Below are 25,945 nucleotides of genomic sequence, written 5' to 3'. Positions count from 1 at the left end.
AGAGGTTTCCAGATGTCTACTCCCCCAGCGACTTTTTTTTTTTTTTTTTTTTTTTATGGTTTTAAGGTGGGGACGTGGTGATGGACTGGGGGAATCCCCCGTTGGCTGAAATTGATCCCATTAAGGGTGCCAGGGGTAGGGATGACCTCCTTCTTATCCTGCTACCGCTCCCCTCTTGACTCTAATCCATGGCTGAAATACCTGGGGAAGTATCTAAGATGACTATCACATCGCTAACGAAGAACACCTAATGACCTAACTTGGTCTCATTGCTGAATGTTTGTACCCCCACATCTCCGTTGCATTGTCAATTATCACGATGTATGTCGTTTTAACATGCTTTCCTGTAGTGTTTTCCTTATGGATTGAAAAAATAAAAATCTTTTGAAAGTAAAATGTATCCTAAAGGAGGATTGAATGTGGTACACAAATGAACAAACCTCCTTGTCCCCGTGAAGTAAGTTTTATTTATAAAAGCTATTTATAAAAAGGTATCCAAAATTAGAAGTATATAAAACATTTATGGAATCTACAGCTAAGCGAAACCAGGTACATTCAGGCCACATACTTGGGATAGTCATGTCTCCAAACACTGACCACCACTAGAGATGTGTCAGAGGACTATTGGTCGGCATTTGGAGACCTGAATAAAGGATCCAAGTATTTGACCTGTTCATGTTTGCTTAAACTGAATTGTGTATTCTCCAGGTGCTTAATACTTCTATTCCTGTGAGAACCTTTTTATGAGTATCTTTAATAAAGAAATTCTTCACCAGAACAGGCACTTTATCCTTTTTTTTTTTTTTTTTTTGTCTAAATAACAGGCCTCACTGTCAGTGGTGTGACTAACTTATCCTCTAATAAGTGGTGGTTTGTTGTGGTCATTTGTGGGAAGCAGTGGCAGCCGCTCATGCAGGGTGCAGGGCCACCGCCCCCCTAATTCATGCGTCCGGCCCCTAATCTACATGCAGGGCACCTGATGCATGGGTTCAAATGAGTTTTTATTTTTCGAAGCACGTGATTAGAGCCTGAGGCTCTAATTGGCTTCAAGAAGGGTGGGTTCAGGGCACAGGGCACTGCGCCTGGAGCCCAATCAGTTGTGTGACATCAGCGAATTAATATTCGCTAATGTCTTCCTGTTTCTCCTCCCAGGGTCCCAGGGAAGCGGGACCTGGGACCTGATAGGCCGCAAGTCCTAAGTCCTAATTGGCTGGGAGGAGAAGCGACCGCTGGCACTCAGAAGGAGATGGGGGAGGACACCGAACCAGCGACCTGGATGGGGTAAGTGCGGTGCTGGCGGGGGGCCTGATGGGTGAGATGCGGCAATCAAGCAACTGGGGTGGTCAGTAATCGATCGAGCGAGCGCCGGTGGGGGGTGGTTGGCTGGCTCACTGGGGGGGTGGTATCTGGCTTGCTGGGGAGGCCGCCGCCCCCCCCCCCCCCCCCCAAAAAAAAATTTGAGCACCATCCGCCACTAGGGAGTAGACTGTCAGTTGCAGCAAGTGCAGGATAAATCAGTTTTGGATAGAATGTAGTCTTAGACCAGTTTACATTTATTCCCTCTATTTCAACTAAAGTTGCTGCATTATGAAGCACAACTCCATAATGAACAAAACCATGGCAAGCCATGCCTTCTATTTTTAGAAATGCTAAAACTGCCCCATCTGGCCACATGGGGGGAAGCAGGGGGGATTCTAGATGGGCCTCTCCTCTTCAAGAATCTATTTCTTTTTAATTAACCATAATTACGTAATTAGTAATCATTTATTATTGGTATGACCCAGGGCACCTCTTTAATGAAAGTTGTGGTGCAAAACTCAACTCCCATTTTCTACCATCTGATAAAGGATTTATAATTTGTATTGCCTTGATGGTGCTGGCTAGATGTGGCTTAGCTGCAAAATAACTTTAGATTTTATGCTGTATTAATGCTGTATTATTTTTTTTAAGTATCCATGGTGGTTTAAGAATGCATTCATCAAATGTGCAGTGTATTGTAAATGTAATTTTTTTCCTTCTTTACTTACGAGGTATTTTAATAGATCATTTCTAATTTGGCTTAATCACCTGCTGTCATGACACAAAACAATAATACTTCCTGTTGCTAAAAGCTAGGTAAACCACTCACTGTTACCATGGAAACAGCAGGCATCGGCGTCCCTTTTTCATCTCTAAGCTTTTGCTTATGTTAACAAAATATAGACATAAATAGTGATTCACTTGTGCGTGTGTGTCTATACGTATGAACGTTTGCATATACTGTATATGTGTGTATGTATGTATGTATATATAAATGTGTGTAGATAATTGTATGTAAATATATAGTGTGTATATATAAATGTGTGTAGATAATTGTATGTAAATATATAGTGTGTATATATAAATATGATATGTAACAATAAAAATGAATATAAGCATTAAAAATACATATTCACCAAATGTGGATTAAAAAGACTGTGGCCTTTGAGTGGGGGATATAATTTACAGGTAATTTTATTAAAACATAAAATAAGAAATGTAATCGACATACACTTTAAGTTTTAACAGAAAATCCTGCTTAGCCTTAAGACTCAAGTGACTAGTGCATTAAAAAAGAAAACCTGAAGAGCAAATCAATTTGTCCACCCACACCATAACCCCCCCTAATAAAATAATGGCAACAACATAAAAGAAGGGAGGGTGGTGTTTTATTTTGCTGACGACCATTGGAAACTTCTGTGACAGCCCAGTTGACAACACAGCTGGAAAAGGGTAAGGAACAGAATAATGGCAGTCAGATTTTCTGCCAGAAACTTGATTACCGATCACACAAGGTTGGTTGAGACACCTTCTTTAGCAACAGGTTTCGCCAACAAGGTCCTTTAATGAGCCAGCAAAAAATCCAATGACCTTTGACTGGAACTGATCCATAATGAAACCTTACAATACTGAAACATTGAAAAGGGGAGAGATGAATTCAAATGTATTCAACATACAGCATACCCAAAGGAAGAAATAAAAGGAAGAAAGCTCATCATATAGGGCAGAGAAGGTGAGGTAATGTTGACTGGAATAAAAAAGGGATAGGAGCGGCACCCCACTACCATGAGGCCCCAATTTATTGTTGTGATCTTTACATTATTACCCTTTGTTGTCATTCTCGGTGCTGTACTCCCCCCTTTCTTGCCCCTGTCCATCTCTTCTGTCTCTCTTCTCCTAGCTGTTAGGTCACCTATAATAATATTCATTTTACTATCTTGAAGCTTTCCTGTGTACCACATTTATTTATTTATACTTTTTATTACTCCTGCCTTTACTTCCCTCACAGCCTACATCCTGTCCAGCAAGAGACACTGCAGTGTTCACAACTTCACACTGGCTAAGATTGTGACATTTGGCCAAGGTTAAGTTAAAAAATCTGTAAAGTCAAGCTCCTGAACATCTCAGTGTCCATTAGAAGCTGCAGCAAGTCAGATAGCGCCCACCTCATTTCCTAGTGGAAGGACATCTAGCCTGACTGTCCTTGGTCCACCCTTTCATTTTTGGATTTCAGTTCTTACAGTTGTGGAGGCTTAACATCCAGTGGGCATTGCCTAGGGCTGTGTGCATGGAAATGCAATCTGCTGAGGAACACCCACTCCTCAAACTGACATTCACCCATCAAGGCATTTGAATATTTGTGTGCCTCCTCCCAAGAACCAGGCCATCACTTGCTGTGATTTGTTCAGAAGTCTATGTACAGAACCCTGATGGTCCTACCCCCCAGTCTTATTTTGCCTGTATTACTTAAAGAAACATCAAGATCTAATATAGCCATCAGTGGGCCTAAAATGAAGTAGAAAACAAGTTTTAAGGTTTTTTTAGTGGTTTGTTTAGTATTTAAAAATGTAATTTGCCCATTGATGAAGGGGGAGGGCTTAAGCAGGAAAGACAAAATATAAGCATAATAAACTTCAGCATTAAAATGGCTAATAGGATTGCCCTAAAAATCCCCCTGCTTTCAGACACTTTCTGCCTACATGCAATCGGTTTTGTGATGGTATCAATGGTAGACTATGCCTGCACACAGGTGCTTGTAGTCTCAACGAGGGATATGTGTGACAGCATGAAAAACAGGATGTGACAGTTACTACCCAATAAACACAAAGTGCCTGAACAATATAATTCTATATGTAGAAGGAATGCATTCAGATCTATTTATTTCTCTACTCATTCACGATCTGTCTTATTGGGGTTGATTTACTAAAACTGGAGAGTGCATAATCTGATGCAGCTCTGTATAGGAACCAATCGGCTTCTAGTTTTTTTTTTTTTTTGTCAAAGTGCAAAGTGGTTTTAACCCTCAATAAAACAAATCAAATATCCTGTTCCTTTAAGGCATGATCTATAGCACAGTGCTTATGCTGTGCAATTTGTCCCTTCCTATCTTGTAATATACCTAGATGATCCTGTCTGTTCCTTTCTCCCCCTTGCTACAAAGCGAAACAAGTAAGCATCAGGTCTATATGGTAACCGTGAGGAGGACACCGGGACGTCCATCTGCTTATTCAGCCATATATGACTTTCTCCCCCCCTCCCCCCTCTAAATTCCTTCGGTCCGCCAGCTAAACCAGAGACTGACTACTGCAGCTAATATTACGGAAGATATCTATGCAGCTTCACTGAGGTCAAGATTTCATGAAACAAGTTGATCAGCGCATCCACCACACTTGGATCCCCTGCAGCGGCTGTGACGAAAACCTATGGATCACGATCATCCCATCTAGATGCCGGAGGCTGTAACTATTTTTCAACTACAGGACACGGTGAGCTGTATGATGTCCCTTTACTGCTGCTAACATAGTCAGTTATATCCAACAAGTACAATACAAGTGCTACACTTAACTTGATACTATGTGCCACCAATCTACGATCTTTTAAGTGTTATATGCACATTCCCCAATATGGAAGTTGTCTCTGCAACAAATTAGCTTAACGGGATCAATAAGGAACTTTCACACTACACCAGCACTGTTTACAAATCTTTTTCATTTATCTACACTGAAGATAACTGCCTTGAACACAAATACATCGATTATGAGGACAATTCAAACATAATTACTGGTAATTTTTCAGTGTTCCAGGATATCCATACCAGCAATCACTTTCGATCGGTTGATCGATTATCATCTGCGTGTATGTGTGTATGTGAGAGTGAGGCCATGAAAGGTGGAATTTGAGAATGGTGGCCACCGCTGCCCCTTTAGACATTAGGTCTTTTAATATGTATTGGATATAGGGATACACTTTTTTGTATTATATTTATGTTTATGTGAGTTAATTAATTTGTCTGGATATTTTTCTTCAAGGATAATCAATAAATGACTAATAGTTTTACCACCGGCTTGTCCTCTTTGAAGAATTGCTGTGTGATCTTCACAAATTTGTTTCTATAAGTACATTTTCAATTCAGAGGACAACCAAATTTGGGGTTCTCCAACATTTATTTTATTTTTGGAAACGCCCCAAATAGACGGTGGAACCGGTTGAATCTCGATAGGGCAAGGCTGATTCATGGCCAATCACTGCCCACTAGAGAACACCGGACGCTATTAAGGAGGAGCTGACAACCCTCTCCCTTTTGTCTCTTTGCTTTCCTTTCTCCCCCTGTCTGTGCTGACCACGATAATCATGGCTGCTGAGCTGTCCAGTTACATGACTAGGTCGTCCTGCTGCTCTGCTGTGAGTCTCTTCCCCTCCCTCCCTGTCTGTCAGCATGAGAGCGGCTCTCCTCCCTGCCCCTCCCACTGAAATTCAGCTGCAATATGCAGCAACTATACATGGTACCCCCTCTGGCTTATGCTGTAATTACCTACAGTATGGGTGTTTTTCTAAAATGAAAACGCTAAATACCTTTTCCCGCTGTGCGGTCACGTGATCACTCTGTGCTGGCTGGCTGATGTCACAGGGGCATCTCTGCCCCTGCCGCTTCTCTCTATAGATCGGGAAAGACGAGCGGAGGGGGATCAAGTGACCACACAGCTGTGGTGTTAGAAAAGGTATTTAGCCTTTTCATTTTAGAAAAACACATACACTATAGTTAATGGCAACATAATCCGGAGGGGGTACATGTAAAGTCAGGTAGTGATTTTACAAACACTTTAATTCAGGGGTCTTCAAACTATGGCTCTCCGGTTGTTCAGGAACTGCAATTCCCATCATGGCTAGTCAGGACTGTGAATGTCAGAGTTTTACAATACCTCATGGGACGTGTATTTCCTGCAACAGCTGGAGGGCTGTAGTTTGAAGATCCCTGCTTCAATTAAACAAACTGAAGTCAGAAGCTGATTGGCTACCATGCACAGCTGCACCAGATTTTGCACTCTCCAGGTTTAGCAAATCAACCCCATTGTGTCCTCTCTGCACCAGGCAATAATCATTATTTAAGCATTCCTTTTGGGTGGCCACTCTGCATCATTTCTGTACTCCACTCTCCTTTTCCTCTCTATGTTCATCCCTGTAGCTGTGTTATACACCATGTATTGCCAATTTTACTTTAGCATGCACAATCTTGCAGCACCTTTCCTATCTAGTTTTATAGTCAAGAGTATACAGCCTCTCCCAGAATCACCTTAGTTACATAGTAGGTGAGGTTGAAAAAAGACACAAGTCCATCAAGTCCAACCTATGTGTGTGATTATGTGTCAGTATTACATTACATATCCCTGTATGTTGTGGTCATTCAGGTGATTATCTAATAGTTTCTTGAAGCTATCAATGCTCCCCGCTGAGACCACCGCCTGTGGAAGGGAATTCCACATCCTTGCCGCTCTAATGCCCCGTACACACGGTCGGACTTTGTTCGGACATTCCGACAACAAAATCCTAGGATTTTTTCCGACGGATGTTGGCTCAAACTTGTCTTGCATACACACGGTCACACAAAGTTGTCGGAAAATTTGATCGTTCTGAACGCGGTGACGTAAAACACGTACGTCGGGACTATAAACGGGGCAGTGGCCAATAGCTTTCATCTCTTTATTTATTCTGAGCATGCCTGGCACTTTGTCCGTCGGATTTGTGTACACACGATCGGAATTTCCGACAACGGATTTTGTTGTCGGAAAATTTTATCTCCTGCTCTCCAACTTTGTGTGTTGGAAAATCCGATGGAAAATGTCCGATGGAGCCCACTCACGGTCGGAATTTCCGACAACACGCTCCGATCGGACATTTTCCATCGGAAAATCCGACCGTGTGTATGGGGCATTACAGTAAAGAACCCTTGTTCATGAATGGGCATGCATTTGTACTTAGTACTCAGTCACCATAATATCAACAAACCATCAAAAGAGAACACAAATCTCCTGGACATACCAGTATGACAGCTTCAGATTGCATAATGTGAAGAAAATGTTTTGCGTGTTGTTTTTTTATTTTTTATTCAAGGGTCAATTAAATTATAAATACCAACTGTTCTGAAAAGCTACTTACATTACATTTTTCCTTTTGTATTCAGTTTGAAAAGTTTTCCTCTTTCTTGTTTGTACATTGTCCTACGGTAAATTATTTTTCCTCTTTCCTTAAACCCCAAAATAAAAATGTATTCCACTGCAGTTTTTCTGTGCTTAGATGCAGTAGCTGCACTAGTTTTCTTTTTTCATACGTTTTTCCTGTATTTTACCTGGTTATTTTACCATGAACACACTTTTTGTGTCTTAGGGTGACAACTATACTGATCAGTTGTCACCCTAAGACAGGAGTGTGTTTGGATGACATAAGGCTGATTTGGACTATATCACACCTCCCTCTCTTCTTTTTATCAGGGGAGAGGTATTTTTTAGTCCACAGAGATAGCTGAGAACAACTATTGATCAATCAAAAGGCAGAAAACCGCAAGAAGGTATCAGCTTACAAGATTTATGGCTAGATAAACAGTTTTTTTTTTTTTTTCACTTGTCAACCAGGTATAATAAAATGTTTTCAATGGTATATTTAACAGACCAAAAAAGATCACATGAGAGAAATTGATTGTTATAACTTATATTTGCTTTATGTGCCCATTACTAATTAATAACTGGAGTGGAAATGGATTGAATCCTTCTATGGGCCACTATAAAGGACAATTTTGATTGATTTGGCGTTGATTGAAAACAAACAAATTTGCAGAGTGTGTGGCAAGCATTATAATTGTCAGAAGTTGAGTTTCTTACACTTGCCATTTTCATTGTGGCCAAAAAGAAGATAAAAGGGTATTTTGGCATAGACATAATAAGACTATAGAAAAATTATTTGATATTGCCATAATTAATTATGATGCCAAGGAGACCCATCTTATGTGCAATGGTCACTTATCTCACATTGATAGGCTTTGGAGTAATTCAAGAAGTGCCAAAGCTTTGCCGGAATAGCCATGTTAGAGTTTGGGAGGCTGCTTCAGATACTGTAGGTGCCTGCGGAATCCACCTGCTCAGAGGGGGATCTCTTCATCGCTATGCAGAGTGGACCTGGACACAGACATGTTCTCCTCTATGGGGCAATTGGGTGGAAACAGACCGCCTGTTCTTTTCCATCTGATGCCATTCAATCCGATCCACTGCACGGATGGGGAATAAGACCACCATCCATCTGTTTTGGCAGATAGGATCAGATTGGATGGCGCCAGGTGTCAGCGGGCACGTCAGCCGCTCCATAGAAGAGACTGGAGGGTCCGATCAGGTCCGCCGGAAAAACTGACAGGTGCATCTGATCAGACAGCCCATGTGAAAGGGGCCTGCCTTTAAAGTACATCTTTAGACAAAAGGTTTTATTTTTGAAAAGAATGGTGGAGAATTAGAGCCCCTGTCAGGTTTTACTACTACCAGGGTTCCATTTAAGGGTTTTCTCCTCAGAAAACAGGAACAGGATCATTACAGAATGTAACGAGTATATCCCTTGAAGACAACCACACAGACAGCATTACAAATCCAATTTTTTCAGTTAAGTAGGGGAATGCTAAAAGCTCTGTTGACTTTTTATTGTTATCTGGTTCATTGTCTCTAGAACAGGAAGTGAGGAAAAAACAGTGCCCCAGATAGCAGTAAAACTTGACAAGGGTTCTAACCCTTGCCCACTAAATTCAACATATAAAAAAATGGCTATAGAGAAGCTTAAGCAGACAGAGTGAAATCACTTTTTTAGCAGCATTTGCTAGCTCTCCCATTTCCCTATATTTATTCACGTTACTAAATTGTCAGCTGAGCCTTTTGTTATATGTTTAGGCTTATTCCATTGCCCTGGTAGACTTGTAGACAATGCAAACGTGTCAGTGATGTAAATATTCTGTTTGGTTACTGTAATGCCCCGTACACACGGTCGGACTTTGTTCGGACATTCCGACAAGGAAATCCTAGGATTTTTTCTGACGGATGTTGGCTCAAACTTGTCTTGCATACACACGGTCACACAAAGTTGTTGGAAAATCCGATCGTTCTAAACGCTGTGACGTAAAACACGTACGTCGGGACTATAAACGGGGCAGTGGCCAATAGCTTTCATCTCTTTATTTATTCTGAGCATGCGTGGCACTTTGTCCGTCGGATTTGTGTACACACGATCGGAATTTCCGACAACGGATTTTGTTGTTGGAAAATTTTATATCCTGCTCTCAAACTTTGTGTGTCGGAAAATCCGATGGAAAATGTGTGATGGAGCCTACACACGGTCAGAATTTCCGACAACAAGGTCCTCTCACACATTTTCCATCGGAAAATCCGACCGTGTGTACGGGGCATAAGACTGTGAAAACTGCTTATGGGTTCCACAGCACTGAGAGTTGTTTTACCATAAATATGTCATTTTAAAAAATTATAAGATATACAAAGAAATAAAACACAGGAATCATAGCTTTCAACATTGCATAAATTACAATAAGAGCAGCATAGTAATCCAGCCATGCTTTTGGTGGGTAACTTCCCTAGGAATGGCCAGTGCTTCTAGGCAAAAACAGTAGTACAATTTAACAAACAATACCCACAGGGTAGTTAGTAACAGTGGCGGTCCCCTGAGAACCTAGAGTATATATTTTAGTTGTAATGGAGGTTTAGGTCCTAAAGAAACAGGCAGAAACAGAAATGAAAGGTTTGGTGACATCAAGAGACTGGAATGCTCCTGTTGTCTGCCATACATAAGGCCCACTGGTCATGACATTTAGAAGCTGTCAGATGGGCTTTAGCATATAAGAATTCCAGCAGGAGATAGTTGTTAAATATGAGTAACATCTTGTAGATGAGGTGGTTTTGTGCCTTTCCATCGTCCTGCAACAGCTAGTCTGGCAGCATTAAGGGTATGAGTTGTGAATGATTATACAGTATATGATGAGGCAAAGCCTGGATGCCTACTCCTAGACGAGCCGTGTATAGTTTGAGAATCATTGGTTTATGAGTTACTGATCTGAGAAAAGTGTTGACCACCACGCCGACCCTGTTGATCATAGGGCAGGACCACCATTTGTGGGGTAGAATTCCTGGGTTGTAACAGTTGAGCCAGCATTTATTCCCAGCCCAATGATCTGGGAATATGGAGGCAGGCCTGTAGGGAGTATAGTACCACCAATTTAAATATTTTTTTGTAAGGATTAACGGTGTGAGATGCATTTAGAAAATGTTAGTATGGCTCTGAGCATAGAGTGCCTAAGTGTAGTAGGGACGGTGACAGTTTCTCCCAGTATAAAATAGATATTGATTTATTTTGTAGGTCAGGTTGGAGGAGTAAACGGTAGATGAATGAGATTCCTTTGGTTTGAGAGTCCAATTTTTAATGTTTGCACTTAAAAATCTCCTGAAGTCCTCCTGTCCTGCTCTCCTGACCAAATAAAATTACTTTAGAATCATAAAATAATAAAGAAAACCACCCTTAATCACTCTTCAGCAAAGAGAGACTAAAGCCGACCATAGACAGTTCAAATTGCGGCCTGTTAAGTTGGGACCAGCGACATTTCAACCATGTATGAGCAGGCTGAGTGTACCCAGGATGATTGATCGATCAATGTTGCTACAACTAGCCTGTCAGATTTTACATGCAGTCATTGCTAGCAGCTCTTATAGTCACTAGCAGTAATCCCTGTGTTCTGTGGGAGAACACAATGGCTCCACACATTGGCTCCACTAAAAGGATTCCCCTATGAACACAGTTAGTTTGAAATCCTAAGATATTCCTAAGAAAATCGCTCCATCTATGGCCAGCTTAAGGAAACACGCAAGCATTGGATTTCCTAATAACTTAAAGTGTAATCCCCTTTTGTTGCAAAAAAATGTTATGAAGAAATATTGTATTTATCAGCGTATAACACGCGTCGGCACATAACACGCATCTCAATTTAAGGGGAAAGTTTGCAGCCTGATTAGTGTCCATCTGCAGCCTCAATGCAGCCTAATCTGTGCCCATCTGTAGCTTCAGTGCAGCCTGTTCTGTGCCCATCTGCAGCCTGTGCTGTGCCCATCTGCAGCCTCAGTGCAGCTTGTTCTGTGCCCATCTGCAGCCTGTTCTGTGCCCATTTGCAGCTTTAGTGCAGCCTGTTCTGTGCCCATCTGCAGCCTGTTCTGTGCCCACCTCCCCATCAATGCAGGTCACTAAAATTTAACAAACAAAACAGAAAAAAAATATTGCCAGGCATCTAAACATTGCAGTTTCCTAACTCAGATGTGAAGGGATTCTCCCAGTCACCCACAAAACAAAAATAATGCAAACCTTTTCTTTCTCTCACAAAGCAAACTTCACATAAGCAGCTCTCTCGGGTTTTGGCTTTCTGAGTCCCAGACCAAGAGCTCTAGTCCTGCTTAATTTATACCACCTGTTGATGGACACAAGTGGACCGCAAAATCTGGTCCGGAACCAACCCTGCCAAGGTGGCTGGTAAAACCCGCACCAGATTCCACCTTAGTTCTCTGCAAATGAACGCATGCGAGGGGAAACATAACGTAACAAAACATAATCAGTCACCTCACCTTTCATAATGTCACATTGTATGTCACATTGTATTTTTTTTCCCTTCTCATCTTTTCTGATGGTTTTTCACTAGTTTTGCATTTGGCTAGGGTCAGGGTCATTACTGGTAGCATGAGGCGATACCTGGACCCTATAGAGGTTGCACAGGCAGTCCAACTTCTCTAGGATGACACATCAATATGTGCCATTGCCAGAATGTTTGCTGTGTCTCCTAGCACAGTCTCAAGAGCATGCAGAAGATTACAGGAGACAGGCAGTTACTCTAGGAGAGCTGGACAGGGCCATAGAAAGTCCTTAACCCATTAGCAGGACTAGTATCTGCTCCTTTGTGCAAGGGGGAACAGGATGAGCACTGCCAGAGCCCTACAAAATGACCTCCAGCAGACCACTGTTGTGAATGTCTCTGACCAATCAGAAACCGAGATCATGAGGGTGGCCAGAGGGCCCGACATCCTCTAGTGGGCCCTGTGCTCACTGCCCGGCCATGTGGAGCTCAATTGCCATTTGCCATTGAACACCAGAATTGGCAAGTCCGCCACTTGTGCTCTGTGCTTTTCACAGATGAGAGCAGGTTCACATGCGACTGACATAAAAGGGTCTGGAGAAGCCGTGAAGAACATTATGCTGCCTGTAACATCGTTCAGCATGACCGGTTTGGTGGTGGGTCAGTGATGGTCTGAAGGCATATCCATGGAGGAACACACAGACCTCTACAGGCTATACAATGGCACCCTGACTGCCATTAAGTATGAGGATGAAATCCCTGGACCCATTGTCAGACCCTAGGCTAGTGTAGTGGGTCCTGGGTTCCTCCTGATGCACGACAATGCCCAGCCCCATGTGGCAAGAGTATGCAGTCAGTTCATGGAGGATGAAGGAGTTCATATCATTAAATGGCCCCCACGCTTGCCTGACCTAAATCCAAAAGAACACCTCTGGGACATCATGCGTCAGTATATCCCACACCGCCATGGTGCACCTCAGTCTGTTCGGGAGCTCAGTGATGCCCTGGTCCAGATCTGGGAGGAAATACCACAGGACACCATCCATCGTCTTATTGGGAACATGCCCAGATGTTGTCAGACATGCATACAAGCACATGGGGGCCATACAAACTACTGAGTACCATTTTGAGTTGCTGCAATAAAATTTTAGCATAATGGACTAACCTGCTGCATCATTTTTTAACTTTGATTTTCAATGTGTCTTTGAATTCAGCCCTCTGTAGGTTGATAATTTTAATTTCCATCAAATGATGTGGCATCCTTTTCATTCCTAGCACATTACCCAGTCCATATCAAATATATATATATATATATATATAGATAGATAGATAGATAGATAGATAGATAGATAGATAGATAGATAGATATCCAGCATGATATTTTCCCCATTGAGATCTGATGTGTTTTAAAGGTGTTCCTTTAATTTTTTTAACAGTGCATTATATATATATTTTTTTTCTTTTAAATTGGATTTTTTTTTAAATATTGGCCCCTATACACAACTCAAGGAACTCTCTTGGCTATTCCACACATAGTTTGTCCCTATATAAATAAAATGTTTGATTCAACAATATATTTACAAAATTTGTTAAAAGAAAAAAGGAAATGTATTTTAAGCGAACAGGGTAATACTGAAAATGTGTTAAACAAAATTCTGTTTTAATGAGCATTAGCTTAGGAAGATAATTGCATTAATGTAAAATTTGTTTTGCAACTGCAAGTTACAAAAAACAGATTGTCTTATTGGAGCTCTGGTCATTTTTAAAACTATTGCTACTGTTATCTGGATGCATTTCCTCTAATATTCTTAAAATAACTGTCCGCAGGGAAAGCCAGTTGGAACACCAGATGCTTCTGCATATTTCCGTGTGCTATCGGATCATGGAGTAGCAGCCATGTTTACTGCACCGACTGCAATTAGAGCCATACGTCAGCAAGATCCAGAGGCATCCTTGGGGAAGAAGTATTCTTTAACCAAGTAGGTTTTATTTTTATGGAAATAGCTGCATAACATGCTGCACTAGTGGATTAAGTAAACTTTAAAAGAAAATTGAAAAAATTATATATAGAACTTTAAAGTTCGCAATCAGGAGTCTCAGCTGTTGTTTTTAAGAATGCCTGTTCTCTAAACATACAAATTTATTGGCCAAGCACCTATCCTGTATGCTTTCCTAGATGTTCTCAGCCTGACAAAATCATCCAGAAGGGTCCATTTATACAAAAATGCTTTAAAAACAACTTTTCTCATAGGTACCCACTCTCCCCTCCCCCCAAAATTCCAGAAGTTTCAACTGCCCCACTCCTCGCCCTCAACACCTGGTTCGTGTCACATGTCCCAGGTGACTGCGGGACCAGTCTGAAAGTAGAGTGTGATTTCATTCATGCGCAGTGGGGAGCCAGATGTGAAAAAACAGGTCACAGTCGGCTCCCACAGCCAAGAATTGCGGCGCTGGGAAACTAAGACCAGCGAAGAACCAGGTGAAGACCGCACTGGACTTCTTTACTGGTAGCTGCTGACCTTTAGTTTTTTTTAAACGATTAAGTAATTTGTTCCAGAGAATTGCATTTTCATTGCAGATCTTTTCTACCTTTGTCCCTGCACTGCAGGAAGTTGACGCTGAATAGTACCATAATCCTACTGTTGGGAGATGGGCTGTTGGCAAACACCATCTGTCTCCTATCTCCCAATAATGTTCCCTATTCAAAGCTGCATCACTAAAGAAGGCTGTATACAAAGCCAGTAGATTGCAGGGATAAGAGCATATAGATGATCTATTCTAAAAATGCAGTTACTGTTGAACACATTGTGTAAATATAACATGGTATACCTAATACTAAAGCAGGTAACACATTCACTGTTATCTAGTACAAATATATAAGCGCATTTCTTTTTTTGTATATAAAAATTCTATTCTGTATTACATTATATTTTTACATATTTAAGTAAGTTATTCATCTGTCAGAATTTGTAGTTGAATCGAGATTTTAATTTCTGCCCAAGTATGCTTTGAAAAAAGTTTATTTGCAAAGATTTTATTTACATTAGCTTGTTTCTGAGATATTTAGTATTAACATAGTGCATGTTAATGTGATATTGGATTAACTGCTTGCTGAATATTTTTAGTCTTGGGATGAACATGTGCCCTTTCGGAGCAAGTCAAGCCTTGCTATGAGGCTGCTATCCTAAATAAAGCATCATATCAATTGATGTTTGCATAATTACAGTGGTAGAGGAGTTTTCATTATTAATCAGCTGGGACACACAAGAATCCTGGAAGCGTCCTCACAGCAAGATTCTACAAATATACTGCTGGAAAGGCTACAGTAATTCATGCCTACATTATGATGATCCACATTATTAGAGTCCTCATACCAAGACATGTTGTGAGACATAGTATTCAACCTTGGTTGTGACCTTTACAAAACGGTGTTTAAAAATGAATATATACACTTTCCTAAAAATGATTACATCCTGCTTAGCATGTTTGGTTTCACAAAAAGACTAATTTTAACCAGCTTGCTTCCAAAGGAATGTCCAAAGAACTTGATATTACCAGAAATGACTGTATATTTCAGTGAGTTCAGTTTTGCACATGCAGTCAGTGCTGTAGCTATGGTGACTGCAGATATAAATAGCCATGCAACGTTATTTGCTTTTTTCCTTAGTAAAGTCATCCATCATTTGAATGATATTATTCAAAACCTACAAAAATAATTGTTACATAGGCCAGAGTTGTATATATTTAAACTATATTGTTGTGTCTAATTCTAGTTTCATGTTGTAGCGAAATATAATGAGATTCTCTTTGCAAACATTTTTGTAAACATGGTTTGGGAGTAGAATGGCTGTAAACCACTAAACAATTCAGTTATTGATACATATATGTGAATGTTTTGCATGGCCAAGTAACTTTCAGGCAAAAAGAAAAGAGAAACAGGGGCGCACCAGCCTTGTGCATTACCTTTAAAAACATTTATTGAATACAAATAGTAAAATGAAACAACTCACAAGCAATTGGTAGAGGAGGCACAACATGAAAGTGCACCGACAAACAACATGCGACTTAGGATGAGCGAAACCTTCCAAGAATCGTGGAGGAACGCACAGGCATCACAATCAGCTAACGCGTTTCGAAGGGTACATCCCCTCTTCATCAGAGCTATGCCAACTTTCAGGCACCCCTCTGCTGTATAGCCATTGGGTGGCACCCATACACCCAGCTATTTGGCCTTCTATGTTACCTTGTCTTGTAGGCATCTTCTCTTTGATCCCCCTCCCTTTTTTAATTTTTGGGTAGACTTGAGAAGAATAAATACCTCTATAAAATTTCTGTTGCTCTTCATGGCCTTGCTGGGGAAATTTCACTTGTTCCTGATAGTAGGATTAAAAAAAATGTGGGAAACAATGGGATCGTAGACAGTACCAATTTAACGATGTAATAACACACTTCAATAATCACCAACTAATGATAATCAAAACACTATACACATATTTTAATGGCTCCAAATTAGCTGCTGCCCTTTATTATTAGCAAAAAAAGATTTATTTGTTCTAATTCGATTTAACACACATAACAGTTTAGTCTTCTTTACCAAATATTTCACACAAAACCAAAATATTATTATATCTTTACACACATATATCTGAACTATAATCTATAACTCAGCAATTAAAGCTTGAGTTATAACCATTAACCAGAACTGTCCCCTTTCTGCAGAAAGGGATGGGTGTCACACAATAAGGACCGCGACAAAGGCGGGAGAGTGGGAAGCTTCTTCTTGTTGCTGACAGCAGACTGACAGCTATTGTACAGATTTTTTTATTTAAGTAGGCACCGGTAGCTCGTGCCAAGTCAGTTATAAACATGTGACTTCTTCTTAAACCAATTACATTTAAACATGCCAAACTGTTGTTTCTATGGACTTCAACTGTTTAATGTCTGTCATGCTCCCATAGGTGGGGGAGGCAAATAAATTGCTCCCCCACTTTCTATTACCAATGGGAAGGCATAGACAACAATAATAACATAACCAAGGTTTTAACCCAATTCTTTAGATTTTTTTTTTTTTTTTTACCAATCTGTGTCACTATTGACAAGAAGTGACATGAGATCTTTCCAGTGGCTACAAAACTGAAAATTATGGGCTCTTCAAGCTGTGTCTGTTTTTTAAATGAGATATATATATATATATATATATATATATATATATATATATAAATTTTTTTTTTTTTTTAAATCGTATCATTTTAAATAAATTTTTCTCTTATATAACAATAATACATTACAACATAAAACATAAAACAACTACCCCAGTTTAACATCACATACAAAAAAAAAAAAAAACACATCAAGATTTTTACGCACACCAGATATTTAATTCATCAATCAAATCCCTCCATCACTTCAGAACCATTGGTTTCCTATCAACTTGACAGAATTAACAATATTATAAACCTGACCTAGATATTCCATTTAAATTATTAAGTTGTAACAGTATTTATTTACCTTTGCAGTTATCCCCAACATATATTACATCTCCTTATTAGGGATGAGCCGAACACCCCCCTGTTCAGTTCGCACCAGATCTTGCCAACAGGCAAAAAATTTGTTCAAACACGCGAACACCGTTAAAGTCTATGGGACATGAACATGAATAATCGAAAGTGCTAATTTTAAAGGCTTCTATGCAAGTTATTGTCATAAAAAGTGTTTGGGGACCTGGGTCCTGCCCCAGGGGACATGGATCAATGCAAAAAAAGTTTTAAAAACGGTCTGACAGCAAAATTACATTTCAAAGGAAAAAAGTCATTTAAAACTATTCGCGGCTATAATGAATTGCCGGTCCGACAATACACATAGGGGGAACCCCCCTTCAGGTCTGGTATGGATTTTAAGGGCAACCCCGCGCCAAAATAAAAAGAAATGGTGTGGGGTCCCCCCAAAAATCCATACCAGACCCTTATCTGAGCATGCAACCTGGCAGGCCACAGGAAAAGAGGGGGGACAAGAGAGCAGCCCCCCTTCTGAACCGTACCAGGCCACATGCCCTCAACATTGGGAGGGTGCTTTGGGGTAGCCCCCCAAAACACCTTGTCCCCATGTTGATGGGGACAAGGGCCTCATCCCCACAACCCTTGCCCGGTGGTTGTGGGGGTCTGCGGGCGGGGGGCTTATCAGAATCTGGAAGCCCCCTTTAATAAGGTGACCCCCAGATCCCGGCCCTCCCCCTTGTGTGAAATGGTAAGGGGGTACAAAAGTACCCCTACCATTTCACAAAAAAACTGTCAAAAATGTTAAATATGACAAGAGACAGTTTTTGACAATTCCTTTATTTAAATGCTTCTTCTATCTTCTATCTTCTTTCTTCTATCTTCTATCTTCCTTCGGTTTCTTCCTCCATCTTCTTCTTCTGGTTCTTCCTCCGTTAATCTCGTCCGGCATCTTCCTCCGCGGCGTCGGCATCTTCTTTCCTTCTTCTCCTCGGGCCGCTCCGCATCCATGATGGCATGGAGGGAGGCTCCCACTGTGTGATGCTTCTCCTCTTCTGACGGTTCTTAAATAACGGGGGGTGGGGCCACCCAGTGACCCCGCCCCCCTCTGACGCACGGGGACTTGACGGGGACTTCCCTGTGGCATTCCCCGTGATGTCAGAAGAGGCGGGGTTATGTAACGGGTGACCCCGCCCCCTCTGACGTCACGGGGAATGCCACAGGGAAGTCCCTGTCAAGTCCCCGTTCCTCAGGGGGGGGCGGAGTCACTGGGTCCTTGTCCCCATCAACATGGCACCACCACAGCATGTGGCCAGGTACGGTTCAGGGGGGCGCTCTCTCATCCCCCCCTCTTTTGCTGCGGCCTGCCAGGTTACATGCTCGGATAAGAGCCTGGTATGGATTTTTGGGGGGACCCCATGCCTTTTTTAAAAAATTTTGGCGCGGGGTTCCCCTTAAAATTCATACCAGACCTGAAGGGTCTGGTATAGATTTTGAGGGGGACCCCACGCAATTTTTTTTTTTTTATTTTGGCCGGGGTTCCCCTTAATATCCATACCAGACCTGAAGGGCCTGGTATGGAATTTAGGGGGACCCCCCACGTCATTTTTTTTTTAATTTTGGTTTGGGGTTCCCCTGTGGGGAATTCCCATGACGTTTTTTTCAATGAACTTTTATGTGTATTGTCGGACCGGCAATTCATTATACCCGCGAGTAGTTTTAAATGACTTTTTTTCCTTTTGAAATGTCATTTTGCTGTCAGACTGTTCTAAACACGGGAAACATGCGCCCCTTTACAGGCATACTATAGACACCCCCCAGGTATGAAATTTAAAGGGATATTACACTTTTATTGTTTCACTTTAAGCATTATTAAAATCACTGCTCCCGAAAAAACGGCCGTTTTTAAAACTTTTTTTTGCATTGATCCATGTCCCCTGGGGCAGGACCCGGGTCCCCAAACACTTTTTATGACAGTAACTTGCATGTAAGCCTTTAAAATTAGCACTTTTGATTTCTCCCATAGACTTTTAAAGGGTGTTCTGCGGCTTTCGAATTTGCCGCGAACACCCCAAATTGTTCGGCGAACTGGCGAACAGCCGATGTTCGCGTCGAACATGCGTTTGACTCGAACTCGAAGCTCATCCCTACTTCTTATTAGCTTTCTTCGTTATCATTAATATGCTCAATTGACTGCTCAGACAGATCAGAAACTAGCCACCAATACCAGATTTTCCCATATTTTTTGGGACATCTCCTATATTTATTTGTCAACTCCTCATGTCTGAAATTAAGATTAATTGCTTTAATCCATTGATCTATTGTTGGCGGGTGGTTTGATATCAATTTTTGTAATATGAGTTTACGAGCCATATACATAGCCACAAAACGTGCATTTCAGCTGGGAGAGTGTCCTCAGGTACAATCCCTAACAATGCTATCTTTGAATCAAAATTAACCTGTGTGGAGCACAAGGAAGTCAAAATATCAAATACACCTTCCCAGTAACGATGCAATTTGGGGCAACACCACAACATACGTATGACTGTACCAACATCAGTAGTACACCTTGGACAATTTAATGTAGTTGCCTTGCCCCAAGAGTGCAACTTCAAAGGAGTATAATGAGCTCTATGAATAATAAACAGCTGTGTCAAACACTGTGAGGAGGATAGGGATACCCCATCTAGAGCTACCCTCTAGTAAATGTGTTCTAGTTTTCTCTAATATATGTTCCCCATGAGTCCCTGTTTAGATCGTCTTATTGTTATTGCCATAGCTAGAATTAATGAAGGGTTATATTTTATTAAAAAAAATTCTTTGCTTGCCTTTGCAGAGCATGTCGCAGCTGTAAATATTGAAAAAAAAATTCTTATTAGGCAAATTATATTTCTCTGCCAGTTTGTCAAATGGTTGCAAAACCTCATTATCAAAAAGTTGACAAAGAAGCAGAATACCAACTCTTTTCCATAGATCAAAATTTTCAAGTTTTACTACCTCAGACTGTTGCAGATTATTCCATATGGGAATATATTGAGTATATCTCTCATAATGAGTATCTCGTTGAATAATAGTCCAGATTTTATGAATTAAATAAAATGTGGGATAATTACGTTTACTATAAAAGTGGTGGGCTACTAATAACTGTACCGGTGGATTTATCGGTAATTGAGAAAATATAATTTGTTGTAAGGGGTCCTCACAGTCTATAATATTCCAACCATACAATTGCTGAAGTTGAGATGCCAGATAATACAATCTGGCATTAGGAACAGTCAGACCTCCCTCATCCTTAGACAACTGCAGAATTTCCAATCTAGTCCGAGGATGTTTATTCTTCCAAATATGATCTCTAAACAAAGTATCTATTTGTCTAAAGAATTTCTGAGGATGCCACACATGACAATTATGTAACAAATATAACAATTGTGGCATCCATATCATCATTATCAAATTAGCTCTACCTATTATCGTTAAAGGCAACTTACTCAAAATTTCCCCCTTTTGTTTAAACTGCTTAAGCAATGGGTCTAAATTTCTCTCCACATATGCACTTACTTGTGATGTAACTTGTACACCCAAATATTTAAATGTAGAAACTACTGCTATTTGAGAGGCAGAAATTGGCACGGTTGGTCATCAGGGGGTCCACTGGTAAAAGAAACGACTTATCACAGTTTATGCAAAACCTGAGAAAGAACCATATGTATTGATTAAAGACATTTACCCTTTAAAGATGACGAAGTGTCTCCCAAAAATAAAAGTATATCAGCAGCATATAAAGCAATCTTGTCCTCTCCCAGAGATCTACGAAATCTGATCATATTTGATGATTGACGGACACTAGCAGCCAAAGGTTCAAGGGCTAAAGCAAAAAGTAAAGGTGATAGTGGACATCCCTGTCTTGTTCCACGTTGCAGTGAAAAAGGCTCTGATACATGTTCATTTACCTGTACCCGTGCCACTGGGGCAGCGTAAAGGAGTTGTATCCAACTTATAAAGTATGGACCAAAACCACATTTTTGTGAGCAATGCCATAAAAAATTCCATTCTATACTGTCAAAAGCTTTTGCCATGTCTAGCAACAGTATAGCTCTATTACCCAGATTTTCAGAGGGGACCTGCATATTAAGAAATAAGCATCTTATATTCACTGCAGTTGATCTATTTGGGATAAAACCCATCTGCCCCTGGAGCTTTATTATTAGTCAAGCTATCTGAAGCAGTTTGAACTTCCTCTAATGTCAAAGGTTGATCCAACATCTCCCTTTCATCTGCTGATAATTCTGTTAATTTAATAGATTTAAGAAAGAGATGCAGTTCATCTACCTTATAAGATACTTTACTACTATACAATTTCTTAACCACTTGCCGACCACCTCACGCAGATATACTGCGGCAGAATGGCACGGGCAGGCAGAGTCACGTACCTGTACGTGGTCTGCTTCCCACGGGCGGGGGGTCCTGTCGGACCCCCCCCCCGGTGCCCGAGGCGGTTGGCGTTTGTCCCCCAACGATCGGAGGTGAGGGGGAGGCCATCAATTCGTGCCCCCCCCTCACGATCGCTCCCAACCAATGGGATCATTTCCCTGCCTCTGTATAGTACACAGAGGCAGAGGAAATGATGTCATCTCTCCTCGGCTCGGTATTTTCCGTTCCGGCGCCGAGGAGAGAAGACTGTAATGTGAGTGCACAAACACTACACACACAGTAGAACATGCCAGGCATACATTACACCCCCCATTACCCCCCGATAACCCCCCAATCACCCCTCCCCCCCCCTGTCACACTGACACCAAGCAGTTTATTTTTTTCTGATTACTGCATTGGTGTCAGTTTGTGACAGTTAGTGTGGTCGAGTATTAGTGTCGCTGGTGACGCTAGTTAGGGAAGTAAATATTTAGGTTCGCCGTCAGCGTTTTATAGCGTCAGAGACCCCCATATACTACCTAATAAATGTTTTAACCCCTTGATTGCCCCCTAGTTAACCCTTTCACCACTGATCACCGTATAACCATTACGGGTGACGCTGGTTAGTTCGTTTATTTTTTATAGTGTCAGGGCACCTGCCGTTTATTACCTAATAAAGGTTTAGCCCCCTGATCGCCCGGCGGTGATATGCGTTGCCCCAGGCAGCGTCAGGTTAGCGCCAGTACGGCTAACACCCACGCACGCAGCATACGCCTCCCTTAGTGGTATAGTATCTGAACGGATCAATATCTGATCCGATCAGATCTATACTAGCGTCCCCAGCAGTTTAGGGTTCCCAAAAATGCAGTGTTAGCAGGATCAGCCCAGATACCTGCTAGCATCTGCGTTTTGCCCCTCTGCCCAGCCCAGCCCACCCAAGTGCAGTATCGATTGATCACCGTCACTTACAAAACACTAAACGCATAACTGCAGTGTTCGCAGAGTCAGGCCTGATCCCTCTTTGATCGCTAACAGTTTTTTTGGTAGCATTTTGGTGAACTGGCAAGCACTAGCCCCAGGCAGCGTCAGGTTAGCCCCAGTACCGCCAACACCCATGCATGCAGTATACACCTCCCTTAGTGGTATAGTATCTGAACGGATCAATATCTGATCCGATCAGATCTATACTAGCGTCCCCAGCAGTTTAGGGTTCCCAAAAATGCAGTGTTAGAGGAATCAGCCCAGATACCTGCAAGCACCTGCGTTTTGCCCCTCCGCCCGGCCTAGCCCAGCCCACCCAAGTGCAGTATCGACCGATCCCTGTCACTTACAAAACACTAAACACATAACTGCAGCGTTCGCAGAGTCAGGCCTGATCCCTGCGATCGCTAACAGTTTTTTTGGTAGCGTTTTGGTAAACTGGCAAGCACCAGCGGCCTAGTACACCCCGGTCGTAGTCAAACCAGCACTGCAGTAACACTTGGTGACGTGGCGAGTCCCATAAGTGCAGTTCAAGCTGGTGAGGTGGCAAGCACAAGTAGTGTCCCGCTGCCACCAAGAAGAAGACAAACAGGTCTGTCGTGCCCATAGTGCCCTTCCTGCTGAATTCGCCAATCCTAATTGGGAACCCACCACTTCTGCAGCGCCCGTACTTTCCCCATTCTCATCCCCAACCAAATGCAGTTGGCTGCATGAGAGGCGTTTTCTTTATGTCCTCCCGAGTACCCCTACCCAACGAACCCCCCCAAAAAAGATGTTGTGTCTGCAGCAAGCGCGGATATAGGCGTGACACCCGCTATTATTGTCCCTCCTGTCCTGACAATCCTGGTCTTTGCATTGGTGAATGTTTTGAAAGCTACCATTCACTAGTTGAGTATTAGCGTAGGGTACAGCATTGCACAGACTAGGCACACTTTCACAGGGTCTCCCAAGATGCCATCGCATTTTCAGAGACCCGAACCTGGAACCGGTTACAGTTATAAAAGTTAGTTACAAAAAAAAGTGTAAAAATATATATATATATATTTATATATATATATATATATATATATATATATAATTAAAAAAAAAATTTTGTCGTTTTATTGTTCTCTCTCTCTCTCTATTCTCTCTCTCTCTATTGTTCTGCTCTTTTTTACTGTATTATATTCTGCAATGTTTTATTGTTATTATGTTTTATCATGTTTGCATTTCAGGTATGCAATTTTTTATACTTTACCGTTTACTGTGTTTTATTGTTAACCATTTTTTTGTCTTCAGGTACGCCATTCACGATTTTGAGTGGTTATACCAGAAAGACGCCTGCAGGTTTAGGTATCATCTTGGTATCATTCTTTTCAGCCAGCGGTCGGCTTTCATGTAAAAGCAATCCTAGCGGCTAATTAGCCTCTAGACTGCTTTTACAAACAGTGGGAAGGAATCCCCCCCCCCCACCGTCTTCCGTGTTTTTCTCTGGCTCTCCTGTCTCAACAGGGAACCTGAGAATGCAGCCGGAGATTCAGCCAGCTGACCATAGAGCTGATCAGAGACCAGAGTGGCTCCAAACATCTCTATGGCCTAAGAAACCGGAAGCTACAAGCATTCCATGACTTAGATTTCGCCGGATGTAAACAGTGCCATTGGGAAATTGGGAAAGCATTTTATTACACCGATCTTGGTGTGGTCAGATGCTTTGAGGGCAGAGGAGAGATCTAGGGTCTAATAGACCCCAATTTTTTCAAAAAAAAGTACCTGTCACTACCTATTGCTATCATAGGGGATATTTACATTCCCTGAGATAACAATAAAAATGATTTTAAAAAAAAAATGAAAGCAACAGTTTAAAAATAAGATAAAAAAGCAAAGAAAAATTATAAAGAAAAAAAAAAAAAAAAAGCACCCCTGTCCCCCCCCTGCTCTCGCGCTAAGGCAAGCATCGGTCTGGCGTCAAATGTAAGCAGCAATTGCACCATGCATGTAAGGTATCACCGCGAAGGTCAGATCGAGGGCAGTAATTTTAGCAGTATACCTCCTCCTGTAAATCTAAAGTGGTAACCTGTAAAGGCTTTTAAAGGCTTTTAAAAATGTATTTATTTTGTTGCCACTGCACGTTTGTGCGCAATTTTAAAGCATGTCATGTTTGGTATCCATGTACTCGGCCTAAGATCATCTTTTTTATTTCATCAAACATTTGGGCAATATAGTTTGTTTTAGTGCATTCAAATTTAAAAAAGTGTGTTTTTTCCCCCAAAAATGCATTTGAAAAATCGCTGCGCAAATACTGTGTGAAAAAAAAATTAAACACCCACCATTTTAATCTGTAGGGCATTTGCTTTAAAAAAATATATAATGTTTGGGGGTTCAAAGTAATTTTCTTGCAAAAAAAAATAATTTTTTCATGTAAACAAAAAGTGTCAGAAAGGGCTTTGTCTTCAAGTGGTTAGAAGAGTGGGTGATGTGTGACATAAGCTTCTAAATGTTGTGCATAAAATGCCAGGACAGTTCAAAACCCCCCCAAATGACCCCATTTTGGAAAGTAGACACCCCAAGCTATTTGCTGAGAGGCATGTCGAGTCAATGGAATATTTTATATTGTGACAAAAGTTGCGGGAAAGAGACAAATTTTTTTTTTGCACAAAGTTGTCACTAAATGATATATTGCTCAAACATGCCATGGGAAAATGTGAAATTACAACCCAAAATACATTCTGTTGCTTCTCGTGAGTATGGGGATACCACATGTGTGAGACTTATTGGGAGCCTAGCCGCGTACGGGACCCCGAAAACCAAGCACCGCCTTCAGGCTTTCAGAGGGCGTAAATTTTTGATTTCACTCTTCACTGCCTATCACAGTATCGGAGGCCATGGAATGCCCAGGTGGCACAAAACCCCCCTGGAAAGTAGACACCCCAAGCTATTTGCTGAGAGGTATAGTGAGCATTTTGCAGAACTCACTTTTTGTCACAAAGTTTTGAAAATTGAAAAAAGAAAAAAAAAGTTTTTTCTTGTCTTTCTTCATTTTCAAAAACAAATGAGAGCTGCAAAATACTCACCATGCCTCTCAGCAAATAGTTTGGGGTGTCTACTTTCCAAAATGGGGTAATTGGGGGGGGGGTTT

The 25,945-nt window shown here is 41.3% G+C and overlaps 1 protein-coding gene across 2 annotated transcripts in view; it reads left to right on the top strand.

Moving 5' to 3' along the window:
• Positions 1-25,945, top strand: part of ACSS3 (acyl-CoA synthetase short chain family member 3) — a 219,335-nt gene that overhangs the window by 121,228 nt on the left and 72,162 nt on the right. For both annotated transcript variants that reach the window (XM_073620242.1, XM_073620243.1), the window contains exon 9: positions 13,775-13,926. In XM_073620242.1, coding sequence (XP_073476343.1) covers positions 13,775-13,926 — 152 coding nt within the window. The remainder of the gene's footprint in view (positions 1-13,774; positions 13,927-25,945) is intronic.

This window comes from Aquarana catesbeiana, linkage group LG03 (assembly GCF_042186555.1).
Source record: "Aquarana catesbeiana isolate 2022-GZ linkage group LG03, ASM4218655v1, whole genome shotgun sequence".
In the NCBI taxonomy this organism is placed as follows: Eukaryota; Metazoa; Chordata; class Amphibia; order Anura; family Ranidae; genus Aquarana; species Aquarana catesbeiana.
The sequence above is the reverse complement of the archived record's forward strand: the minus strand, read 5'-3'. Positions and strand labels throughout refer to the sequence as shown.